This window comes from Phasianus colchicus, chromosome 28 (genome assembly GCF_987193195.1).
Source record: "Phasianus colchicus chromosome 28, bPhaCol1.hap1.1, whole genome shotgun sequence".
In the NCBI taxonomy this organism is placed as follows: domain Eukaryota; kingdom Metazoa; phylum Chordata; class Aves; order Galliformes; family Phasianidae; genus Phasianus; species Phasianus colchicus.
Window position 1 is genome coordinate 1,739,611 of NC_143463.1, and position 11,938 is coordinate 1,751,548.

An 11,938-nucleotide genomic window follows, 5' to 3' on the forward strand; every position below is an offset into this window, starting at 1 on the left:
CCCCCCCCCACATCACACCAACCACTCTTTTTCCTTTTTTTTTTTTTTATTAGTAAGGATTTGAAAACGCCATTAAATACATCTCTTTACTGATAATTCACAGCTGGGGCTGCAGCAGAAAATTGGTGCCATTGAATCAGTAGCAGTAAATGGGGGGGGGGAGGGAGGGGCCAACACCAGGCTCTGAGCTTCCTGCCTCTCATGGCTGTGTCCCCTTTCCCTACCACAGACAGACAGACAGACAGACTGACCACCCCCTGCCCTGCATCCCTCTGCACGGAGGGGATCCTGCATCCCTCACCCCAACCAGCCCCCCCTCCGTCAAGCAGCAGGAAAGGAAGGGGGGGCACAAAGTGTCACCTGCTCCCCAGCTTGCAGGAAGAGAAGCAGGAGGAAGCAGCTCAAAGAGCAGGAGGGCTGGGCTGGCTGCAGCAGTGCTGGGAGTTTGGGGGGCTCAGCCTCCAATATCTGAGCAACAGAGACAGGGGGGAGCTCAGTACACCACCTCATACACCGTGGCCTTCTTGTCACCAGAGCCAGTCACAATGAATTTGTCATTGATGGAGATGTCACAGCTCAGCACCGAAGATGATTCTTTGGACTGGAAGGAGAAGGGATGGGGGTGAGGGTGGTGGGGGTGAAGCAGCCCCCACTCTGAGCTGCCCCAGCCCCTCACCTGGAAGATGCTGGCTCCGTAGGGCGTGCGCCAGGCATTGAGCAGGTTGTCCTTCCCCGTGCTCACAAACCACTTCCCTGGGCAGGAGACAAAGCAGCGGTGTGGGACCCCGTGGGCACGCAGGGTCGGGGGCTGCAGGGACCCCCCCAAAAGGCTACAGCCCCAAGGAAGCAGGCGGTGCCCGTACCGCAGGCGGCGAACTTGAGGGAGAGGACGCAGCTCTCGTGGAGGTGCAGCTGGTATTTGTCGGGCTTGGTGACGTGCAGGATCTCCACGTTGCTGCTCTCCATGCCCACCGCCAGCCACTCGCCCGTCGGGCAGTGCCCCAGGGAGAAGATCTGGGGGCGGAGGGGGCAGGCAGGGGCAGGGCAGGGCTTGGATACGGAGGGGGGCTCGGACACATCAGGGGGACCTGGCGCCTACCTGGGAGCTGAAGTCGTGCTGCTGCAGCTGCCGCCCCTCCCGCAGGTCCCAGCAGCGCACCGTGTTGTCCAGCCCCCCCGTCCACAGCTTGGTGCCGTAGTTGGAGATGTCGATGCAGCTGGCTCCATCCGTGTGGCCTTGGAACTGCCTGGGGGAGAGGAGAGTGGGGGAGGACGCAGAGAGAGCGCGCGGCCATCAGGGCTGCCTGTTCCCAAGGAGCACCTCCAGCATCTCCTCCTCCCAAAGCTGCCGTTCCCCCCTCTGCTCACCTCACCATGGTCTGGTTCTGCAGGTCCCACACCACGATGTTGCCGTCGCTGCAGCAGGAGAAGCAGACTTTGGCGTCGGGGCTGATGGCCAGGGCGTAGCAGGCGGGGGCGGAGGAGGTGAGCTCGGCCTTGATGCGGGGCGTGGGGGCCGCCAGGTCCCAGATGGACAGGGTGCTGGCCTCCCCCCCCACGATCAGGCTGCGGCCGTCGGGGAGCAGCTTGCAGGAGCGGATGTAGTTGTCGCGGTTCTGGGGCGCAGGGAGGACCCCGTCAGCCCCTTCCCTTGGCCCTCAGCCCCTCCAGGACGGCAGGGCGCGATGGGGGGCCGCACGTTTGGGCAGGGGGACGTCCCCGACCCCATCCCTGCGCCATCCCTTCCGGGACCCCCCGCGCTCTCCTCCGCCCGTTCGTTCCCGGCACCGCCGGCGCCCCGGGACCCCCCGGCACGCAGCCCCTCCGCGCCCCACGTACCAAGCAGTCCAGCTGGGCCACGGCCGTCTTGGTGCCCGGCTGCCCCACGTCCCACACCTTGACGCAGCCTTTGCCCCCGGTGTAGACGTGGCGCGTGGAGTTGCTGATGGTGACGGCGCAGACCACCTCGCCGTGGGCCAGGCTGTGCAGCTGCCGCGCGTGCCGGGGGATGCCGGAGCCCAGGAGGGCGTCGGGGGGGAACGGCACCGGCTGCATCTGCCCGTCGGCGCTGACGTGGAAGGAGTAGGCGCTGGGAAAGGGGACGGAGCGGTGACGGAGCCGCGCGGTGCCACGGCGGGGCCACCCGGCGCCGTGCGGAGAGGAGAGGAGCGGCGATGGGGACGGCAGAGCAGGGGGGGCGGCCAGCGTCGCCCCACAGAGGGCTGTCCCCACTGCTGCGCTCCCATGGCGTTGTCCCCCCCCACATCTCGTCCCCTCCATCCCTCCATCTCCACTTACGGTTTCCCCACGGGGGTGCTGGGGAGGGATGATGGCAGCGTGGAGGCTCTCAGGTGAGGGTGCGACTCGAAAGCCACCTGAACGACGCAGTGGGGGCACTGTGAGCTCCAAAAGCAGCGGCACCAACGGAGAGCATCCCGCCCAGCCCCACGGGTGACTTACCATGGCTGAGCGCCCATACACGGCGCTGCTGAGCTGGGCTGGGAGCTGCAGGCCCACGTACACAGCGGAGGATGGCAGCTCTCCGTTGAGGGAGGTGTGGGGCAGCAGGCCCAGGGAGGTGAAGGGGCTGGAGATGCTGACAGAGGGGCTGCGGAGAGCTGTAAGGAGAGGGGAGAGAAATGCTGGAGGAGCGGGGCAGCCCCCAGACCCCAAATGTTGGCCCCATACCACCTGGTCCCTCAGCCCACAGTGCCCTGTGGCAGGCAGGGCCCAGCTCTGCACCAGGGCTGCGGGATGTTACTGACATCCATCTTTGCTAAACCTCTGTTAGTTTCCAGCCCAGACCAAGGTTTCGTATCTCGCTTTGGGCTCTGTTTCTCCCCAGTGTTCCCTCTCCTCCTCCCACCACTTCTGGTCCCTTTCACTGAGCCACAGCCAAGCTCTTCCCAAGCCCTCAGCCCACATCTTCCCTTAATTACACCCTCAGCCCTTCCAGAGGACCAGCACCCACACCACAGCCCCAGCTTGCCCTCCTGGCCATACCCACATTGGCACAAACCCTTCCGTGGCTCCGAGCCCCACCTGAGCACTCCAACATTCACCACGCAGTGATTCTGGAGGTGCCCACATTGGATCACACCATCCCTGGGCACTCACCGGGGGGGTCCTTGGCTGCAGGCTGCCGGGGAAGGGTGGCTGAGCTGGGCCCCACACCGGGTGTGAGGGCATCACGGGGTGGGGGGGATGAGGAGGACACGGCCATGGGGGGGGGCAGCTGCAAGAGAGAAGAGGAGCAGAATCAAAAACAGACCTAAGGAAGCCATGAGGTAGTTGGGGGTCCAGTGGAGTTGGCTCTACTGCTCCCCATGTGCTCCCCATTGCAGGGGGGGGCCCAGCCCAGCGCTCCCCCCCCCTCCTTGTTCAGCCCTCTTTTTATTTTCCTCCCGGCCTCTCCTCTTTCTTCCTCTTTTTCTGCCCCGGGGATTTTGTCGACACCAGCAAAAAAAAAAAAAAAGAAAAAAAAGGGGGAGGGAGGGGGGAAAGAGGGAAAAAAAAAAATTAATAACAGAGCAAAGCTGCGTGCTGTGCTGGCAGATTGCTCAGGGCGCTTTGTCTGCTCTAATCCGATTGTCCCAGGGAGCAGCAGCTCACTGCTCCCTGCACCCACAGTCGGCTCCTGACCCCAGGGCCAGCCAGGACGAATGGCGGCGGGTCCCCACGGCGGCTGGGAGGGGACTGGGGGGCTGAGGAGGGGGTGATGGAGGCAGCCCTCCCCCCCCCAACGCTGATGTTTCAATCTGAGCAGGGGGCTGGTGCTTGGCGAGGAGGATGGGAGGGAAAAGAAAAAAGGAAGAAAGGAGGGAAAAAAAAAAAAAGAAAATCGATGGCTCAGAGCAGCTCTGGGGAATCCTTCAGGCAGCCAGATGGAACGTACCTGCAGAGCCACGGCCCTGCCTGGCACAGCATCCAATTCCTCACCAGCACACACCTCTGACCACAGCTCTGGGGAACCCTCCAGGTGGAACAGCACAGTGCAGCCCCATCTCCTGCCCCACAGCCCTTACCAGCCCCGGCTCCTTCCGTCGGCACGGCGTGGTGCTCCGGCTGGAGGCTGGGCTCTCAGGGACATCCTGGGCTGGGGGGGGGCGGCTGCCAGGGCTGCCGGGCTCCGAGGGGGGGTCCTAAGGAGAAAAGAGGTCTTTGTGGGGCAGGAACTGCAGCCCCTCCGTGCTGGAGGGGGAGGATTCAGAGGCAAGGCCACCCGTCAGCTCTCGCTCCCCTATAAGCATTCAATTAGGGCTGTGATTTTTATCACCACAATTACACCACTGAGCAGTTTTTAATGTGCCGCTCTCCGCAGAACTCCCAGCTGAGGTTCCTTCCTGTGTTTTCTTGGGAAGTGACAGGAGGGGGGTAAAAAGAAAAAAAAAAACAAAACGTGTGTGCTGTCCATCCCCTGAGTCCCCTATGGGGAAAAAAAGGGGCGTCCCCAAAAAAATACTCTCTGGGCTGTGCCAAGAGAGTAGTGTGAGTGTGAGGCGCCTGCTTGAGTGCTGGGGAAGGAGAGCAGGGCGGCTGTGCCCTCCTCCCCATATGAGATGCTGTGGGAGAGGTGCTGATGTGGGGCTGGAGGGCAGAGCCATGAGCTGGCACAGCCTTCAGCCCCCATTGCCACACTCAGAACCAACCCCAGCTGCGCCAACATCCCACTGCATGTCCTGGCCGGCTGCCCCAGCACAGCAGCCCAATGAACTCCAAACTCTGCAGCCGGAGCCCTACACCAGCTGAGCACAGAGCACAGCACCCTGCGAGCAGCCAGGGCTTACCTCATCCACCACCAGGTTGTAGTCACTCTTGTCCCCATCGCTGTCCTGCACAATGGGAGAAATGCAGAGGGATGTGGCCAGGTCCAAAGGAAGAGGCTGCACCAGGCTCTGCTCTCTCCCCTGCACGTCCCTCCTGGCAGACCCCACGGCAGCTCTGCCCCCCCATCTCCATGGGACTTTTCAGCACGTCTCCTTGCAGGATTCCTGCCCCCCACCCAGCAGCCCCACACTCACATAGCGGCCAGGCAGCTCCTTTTCCTCCTGGCTCCGCTTCAGCCCCATCTCCTCACCAGGAGGGCTCTCTGGAGATGCCGACACGCTCTGAGCAGATGACAGGAGGTGTGAGGGGAGGCAGCCAGCCCTGCGCCCCGCCTCTCCCATCCCCTCCCAGCAACGCTTCCACATTCCCACCTTTCCACCCGCTCTGTTCCAACAGGGCCACCCCTGGGGGCAGCTGCCCCACTGCAAAGCAGACGATCCATCCCACAGCAGCCCCCCCACAGCCCCCCCATGCCCTCACACCCCCAAGGCACCACTCACCCGGCTGGGGCTGCGCTCTGGAGCACAGGCAGGACAGGCAGGTCAGCAGGGCAGGACAGGGGAGAAAGGGGGCTGTCAGTGCAACACCCACGGTGGGGAGAGGAGGCACAGAAGGGAGGCTGTGCCAGTTTCCCACTTTGCCCACCTCACTTTGCCCCAAATTTCCTCCTGTACACCTACAGGAGGGTGTAGGTGTACACCCACCACAGCCTCGTGGCCATCAAGATTTTCCCTTCAAGTCTCAGCTTTAGGCAACGGATCCTCATCAGGGGTGAACCCTTGCAGTAAGCAGGGTGGGGGGGGTCTCAGGTCCACCCTCAGTGGGGGGCACAGGGGTGCAGAGGACCCAGGTGTGCACACAGCCACGCACACAGCCCATGCTCTGGGGAGCTGTCGCTGCAAGGCAGCCACTCCATCAGCCAAAAACTGAGCCAGCCTCGCAGGGCTGCAGATGTTTAACGAGCTGGCAGCGTGCAGAGCAGGCGGCAGGGCTGCCCCCAGCGTGCCTGGGACACGGGTCAGCATCAGAAGGGTTAAAGCAGCTGTTCTCCATCCCTCACCTCTGCTCTCCTGCGCTGCTTTCTCCTCCTTGGCTGCCAGCTGTGACTGTGCCATCAGTGCCCCCGACAGGGCCAGCAGCCCCGCGGCCCCCCCGGGCAGGCTGTGCACACCAGAGGGGTGGGGGGTCAGTGGCAGCTGGGGGGGCTGATGGGAGAGGTGCTGCAGCTGCTGCTGCTGGAGGAGAGAAAGCAAACGGTCCTCAACACGGGGAGGAGGCAGCAGTGCAAGGTGCAGTGGGATGAGATGCGAGGTGGAAGGAGCAGTCGGACGGGGGGGGCTCTGTGAACAGCACCCAGCAGCAAACCCCCCTGCTGGAGCTCAGGGCTGGGCTCACCGAGCAATGAAGACCCCCCTCCGCCCTCCCCACTGCCACACAGTGAGACTCACCCCAACGATGCTGTTGAGCTCTCCCATGGTGACCTGCTTGGCCCGCTCCACCGCCTGCAGGACCTGCTGCTGGTGCTGAGAGCGGGGCAATCAGCACTGCTGCAAACCTCTCCCACCCCTCCAGCCTTGTTCTCCCCCCCACAACTCCCCCCTCTGCTCAGCATGGCCCCACTTTGCCCTTTCCCTGCACATCCCCAGCTCACCTCCTGCGTCAGGAAAGGCACAATCTGGGCACAGATGGCACTCAGCCTCTTGACAATCTCTGCCTGGAAGAGGAGGTGGGAATCAGCCCCGTGGTTCTGCGCCCCATCCCAGCAGTGCTGCACAGCACCCAGTGTTTCCTCCCCACGGAAAGGCAGAAACACCTCCCACCTCCACCCCAACCCCCCCATCAGCTCCAGGTACCCCACAATCACACACACAGCCAGGGGCTGACCCACAGCACCCATCCCTCATCACCCCATGGGGACAATCCTCAGCCCCACTGGGGTTAGGGGAGCACGTGGGGCCGTGTTGGAGGGCTCTGCCAGGTTCCCCTGCTAACAAAAGGAGCAAAGGCAGAGGGGCTGAGCCAGCTGGAGGAGGATGGCAGTTGACTTGCCACTTTGTCAGGCATAGGTCCAAACTAATTTCCCTGGCAGAAAGCCCGCGATGACTGGATTGATAAATCTGAAGAGGGAAAGCAAATTAACGCTGGAACAAAAGGGGAAGTGGGGAAGGGTGAAAACACTCCTCTGTGTTCGGGAAAAGGGAAGAAAGAGGAGAGGAAAAAAAAATTAAAAAGAAAACAGATATAAAAGGAAGACAATCTGTTTGCCTGCAGGCTCCAGCTCCCACTGTTTCCTGGGGCCACAGGGAGGACTTTGGGGTGTGTGCTCAGCCCCACAGCTGCCAGACCCCAGTGCAGGAGCCCTGAGGGATGCGGGGAGGAGGGAGGTGATGTCCCACCCCGCTCACCTGTTTGTGCATCTCGATGTTCAGCCTGTAGGACATCTCATAGTACTGCAAAGAAATCACAGCACGGCCACGTCGGGAGCTGCTGCCCCATTCCCTGCCCAGTGCTGTGGGTCCCGGAGCAGCGTGGGTTCCAACTCAGTGGGTCACTCTGTGGGGCAGCTCCCACCCAGAGGGGCTGTGTCACCCAGGGGAGGGGGCTGCAAGCTTTTTGGATGGGGCACAGCAGGTCTCATAGAGGTACAGAATGAGAAGGAATGATGTTCCCATCCCATCCCCATCCCATCCCCATCCCCATCGCCCCCCTTGGCACAGTGTCAGCCCCACAGCTCCTGGGGGCTCCCAGGGTGCAGGAGGGGGGGCTCCCAAGAGACCAAAGAAACGGGAATAAATAAAATTGAGAGACAAACTCACGGCACAGCACCGGGGCATCGCCTCCCACCTGACTCCCAGCCCTCAGCGCGGGGTCCCGCAGTGAGGAGGGGGTGCAGTTGGGGTCGTGGGGGGGGGTTGGCACGGCGGGCGGGGCTCACCATGACATAATGCCGCTGCATCTCGGTCTTCTCGCTCAGCAGCTTCTCGCACTCCAGCTTCAGGCTGCGGAGCGGAGCGGCGGTCCTCAGCGGGGGGGGAACCGAAACCCACAGCGGCGTCACCGCCGTTCCCTGCGCCCCACACCCGGCTCGGGGCACGGAGGGGCGGCACGGGAAGCCCGAGTCGCAGCCCCGCGGCCCGGACCCCCGTTCACCGGCCAGCCGCCGCTTCCCCCCCCACCTGTGGTACTGCGCCTGCAGGAACTGGAACTCCTCCTTGATCCGCTCGCAGATCTCCAAAACCGAGAACTTGAAGGGCTGCCCGGGCTGCGGGAGGAGAGCAGCGCGCCGTCAGCCGCGCGGAGCTCCCGGGACGGCGCCGGTAAAGCCCGGTACTCACCGGGTGCCGCCCCTGCGGGAACATCCCCGCACCGCCCGCTCCCCGTAGAGGCACCGCGGCTCCGCTCCGGTGGGGCGGATCACGTGACCGGGCCGGGGCAGCCCGCGGAATCCCCACGGGGAGAACCCGGCGGGGGCGCGCAGCGGGGCGGCGGTGGCGGGGACCGATTTAAGGTGGCGCGACCCCGCCGGACCCGGAGCGCGCCGGTACCGGAGGCTGCGGGAGTCCCGAGTGCCGCTCCACCTTAAGCAGCCTCACAGCCCGCCGCGGCGGGGGCCGCGCACGCTATTGGCCGGCGCCGCGAGAGCGCCGGCCAATCGTCGCGCTCAGCTCCCACATGGGTTCGTGACGTCTCGACCAATCGCGGCGGGCGGGGCGCCGCGGGGGCCGATGGGAGTTGTAGGCCGCCCGCCCTCCACGTGCCGCCCGCTGACGCCGCCCGGGGCGCGCGCCGCCCGCATCGCCCGCACCGCCACCGCCGCCGGGGCTGCGCTCAGCCCGGGGACGCCGCGCCTCGGCGACGGCCGCACCGGGAGCAGTCAGCGCGGGGGGAGCGGGAGGGCGGACCATCGGCCCACCAGGCCTTGCGGCGGCCGCCGGCTGCCACTCAAAGTAACGTGGGGCGGTGGAGGAGTGTCGGTAACCCAACCCCCCCCCACGGCCCCGCTGCCCGCAGAGACCCGAGAGCTGCGGGTGGGGGAGGGGAGGGCGGGTATCGGCATCTACGTCGTAACGGGGGGTTAAAAGACATGTGGCAGGCGGGGGATGTGGGGCAGCGGCCGTAGAGGAGGGGATGTGGGGCAGGAGACACAGGGCAGCAGCCATAGGGAAGGGAATGTGGGGCTGAAGATATAGGCATGGGGATATGGGGCATGGAAGTGGGGCTGGAGCCATAGAAGAGGGGATATGGGGCTGGGGACTTGGGGCTGGAGACACAGAGGGGATGTGGGACAGGGGATGTGGGGCAGGGGGCTGGAAATACAGGGCAGCAGCCATAGGGAAGGGAATAGGCAGCAGAGAATGTGAGGTTGGAGATATAGGGGTGGGGATATAGGGGAGGGGACGTAGAGAAGGGGATAGGGGGCAAGAAATTGGGGCTGGAGCCATAGAAGAGGGGATATGGGGCTGGGGATTTGAGGCTAAAGACATAGGAAAGGGGATGTGGGGTGGGAGAAGTGGAGCTGGGAGACGTAGGGAAAGGGACATGGGGCAGGGTACGTGGGGCTGGGGCCTGGAGACATAGGGAAGGGGCTATGGGGCAGGGGACCTGGGGCTGGAGACAAGGGGGAGGATATGGGGCAAGGGACATGGGGGAGGGGGCTGGAGACATAGGACAGAAGACACAGGGAAGGATATATGGGGAAGAGGACGCTGGCAGGGGATATGGGGCAGGGAACATCGGACTGGAGACATGGGACTGGAGACAGCAGCAGACATAGGGAAGGGGATGTGGGGAAAGGAATGTGGGGCAGAAGACTCAGAAGAGGATGTGGGGAAGTGGGCGCTGCAGGGGACATGGGGAAGGGGATGTGGGACAGAGGGCAGCAGGCATAAGGAAGGGGACAGGAAGAAGAGGACATGGGGAAGAGGACACTGCAGGCAATGTGGGATTGGGGACATAGGGCAGGGGATGTGGGGAAGGGGCACGGGGCAGCAGACACAGGGAAGGGGACGTGGAGAGGAGGACAAGGAGCAGGGGACATCAGGGCAGGGAATGTGGGGCTGCAGGCGTGGGGAAGAGGATGTGGGGAAAGTAACACAGGGCTGGGGGAGCTGCAGGGTTGAGTTCCCCCCACAGCAGGGAAAGTGGGCAGAGCAGCTTGGGGATGTTTGTGGCCATACAGTGTGGGTGCAAAATTGGGATCACCCAAGATTTGGGTTTTCCCTGCATGGACTCGCACCCGTTTTGTTTGCTGGACCCATGGACACCTTGTCACCACGTGGCTGTGGGCTGGGGGGGACACAGAGGGGTGTGGGAGCCTTGTGAGCAGCCCAGCAGCTGACAGCCCCCATCGCTGGCGCTGCCTTCGATCCGTACGTTGGCTCCTGTTTGCACTTACCGGCTCTGAGTGGTTTTTAATTATTGATGCCTCTTTTAGCTTTTATCTCGTGCTCGCTGCAGCCAGGAAGGGCTTGGCGTTCCTGCATTAGTGATGAATTGGGAAGGAGGCCCTGCTCCACCGCGCTGCAAAGCATTCCTGGCTGGCAGGCTTGTGCCATTGTTTCAAGCAAAGCTGTGCTGAAAAATGAAGAGGTTGGGAGCCAGGAGGGGGGAAGTGATGGAGGCAATCCCCGCTGTTCCTGTAGCGATGCAGGGGAGGAGGAAACGGCAGGGGATGGCAGAAAATAAAGCGAGGAAACCTGCTTGACCCAGCGAGGAACTGGCAGCGACTCACCTCGCCAGGGAGGAAAGATGCCATTTTGTCACCTCTCCAGCGACAGGCAGGTGGCCGGGGGTCCCGCCAAGTGCTGCAGGCAGGAATCGACGTCAGGTCAGGGCTGGAGGCTCTGTGGGCAGGGCGTGGGCTCCCTGTCCCCCCCCCCAGACAAGCCACAGCTCTGTGGAGCTGTTCCAAGGAGCCCTGTGCCAGCAGGGCTGGCTCGCAGCCTCTCTGCCCGCATCGCTCTCCCACTCTCGTACCACATCCTCAGGAGCGGTTTGTCTGCCAGAAGAAGGTCTTCAATCATCACAGATCAGCAGCACTTTGGGGACCCCGCGCCGCTCGCCGCCCGCGTGCCTCCAACCTCTTCTGCCAGGGCAGGACGGGCTGGCAGCTCTGCAGTGGGAGCTCAAGAGGCAAAGCAGGCTGTCTGGACACAGCGAGGCTGTTTCCTCCGGTCTGCAGCTACGAGGAGAGTCAGGAGGGGATTTCTAACCTTTTTTTAACCTTTTTTTTTTTTTTTTTTTTTAAATTTGAGCCCAACTCGAGCAAGGTTCCCCAAGGAATGGGGAGATCAGAAACAAACCCAAGGCGGGGAACCGCAGCACTGCCGGCCTGGGGGGGTGGGGGAGGCCCAGAGGAATGCCTTGAGCGCAAAGCCGGCGTGCTCCGGGAGCAGAGCACAAGATCCAGCATCTGCTGGGAGGTGCGGGGGATTTGGAGAGCCTGAAAGCTCTGTCTGTGTGCTTTGAAGCAGGTCAGCCTCCCGCGGGGAGCAAGGAAGTGCCAGCAGCCCGGCCGGGAGCAGCTCGCAGCCCGCCGGCAGCCGGGGATGCTCAGCCAGCAGCCTCGTGGTTTGTTCGACCCTTTGCCCACCGAACCGAAGCTGCTAATTAGCTCTAACAACAGGGACGTCTGTTCCTCTGAAGTCTCCAGCCTGAAAACGCCCCAGACCAATTTCTCCTAAATCCTCCTCCCCTCGCACATCCATCAGGAATAACATCCACTTACCGCGCTCCCTGCCCCCAGGCTGAGTCTGAACCGGTGACCTCGAGGTGAAAGCGCTTGAAAAGCTTTGGCCCTCCCCGCAGCCAGCACGCTCCCAGCGGGATTTTCAGCAGCACTTACAGAGCAGAGAGAGTTTCAGCAACCACCGCACCGCAGCCGCCCCCCCCAGCAGCCCCCCAGCCCGGAGCCGCGCTGCCCTTTCACACGGGAATCCCCCCTGCCCAGCTCTGGCCGTGCCCCGGGGGCAGCCGTGGGACCCGGGGTCAGGATGCAGCTACCCGAGCTGCTCAGCCAGCTCCTGTCTGGAGCTGCTCTCAGCTCAGCTGCACAGCGCAGGGCTGGGGGAACGCCGGGCTTCAGCCCCATCCTTGTGCTTGGATAAGAGAG

At 63.3% G+C, this 11,938-nt stretch overlaps 1 protein-coding gene across 5 annotated transcripts; it reads right to left on the minus strand.

The window, feature by feature from the left end:
• Positions 1 to 40: 40 nt before the first annotated feature.
• TLE2 (TLE family member 2, transcriptional corepressor) lies at positions 41 to 10,339 on the minus strand. 5 transcript variants are annotated; one of them, XM_031604691.2, is made up of 20 exons: positions 10,223 to 10,339; positions 8,004 to 8,089; positions 7,763 to 7,826; positions 7,233 to 7,277; positions 6,479 to 6,541; positions 6,276 to 6,350; positions 5,888 to 6,062; positions 5,328 to 5,344; positions 5,022 to 5,108; positions 4,788 to 4,832; positions 4,026 to 4,142; positions 3,118 to 3,235; positions 2,461 to 2,618; positions 2,299 to 2,375; positions 1,840 to 2,089; positions 1,369 to 1,616; positions 1,100 to 1,247; positions 864 to 1,014; positions 677 to 753; positions 41 to 601 (listed from the first exon to the last, which is right to left on the minus strand). In XM_031604691.2, the coding sequence occupies exons 3-20, from the start codon at positions 7,781 to 7,783 to the stop codon at positions 494 to 496; spliced, it is 1,980 nt and encodes a 659-aa protein (XP_031460551.2). In that variant the 5' UTR covers positions 7,784 to 7,826; positions 8,004 to 8,089; positions 10,223 to 10,339; the 3' UTR covers positions 41 to 493. The 5 variants fall into 5 exon arrangements, 4 of the variants coding, with proteins under 4 accessions (XP_031460551.2, XP_031460548.2, XP_089981960.1 ...); XM_031604688.2 differs by lacking the exon at positions 10,223 to 10,339 and adding an exon at positions 8,163 to 8,395 and having other exon boundaries at positions 5,888 to 6,059; XM_090125834.1 differs by lacking the exon at positions 10,223 to 10,339 and adding an exon at positions 8,163 to 8,395.
• Positions 10,340 to 11,938: the final 1,599 nt, after the last annotated feature.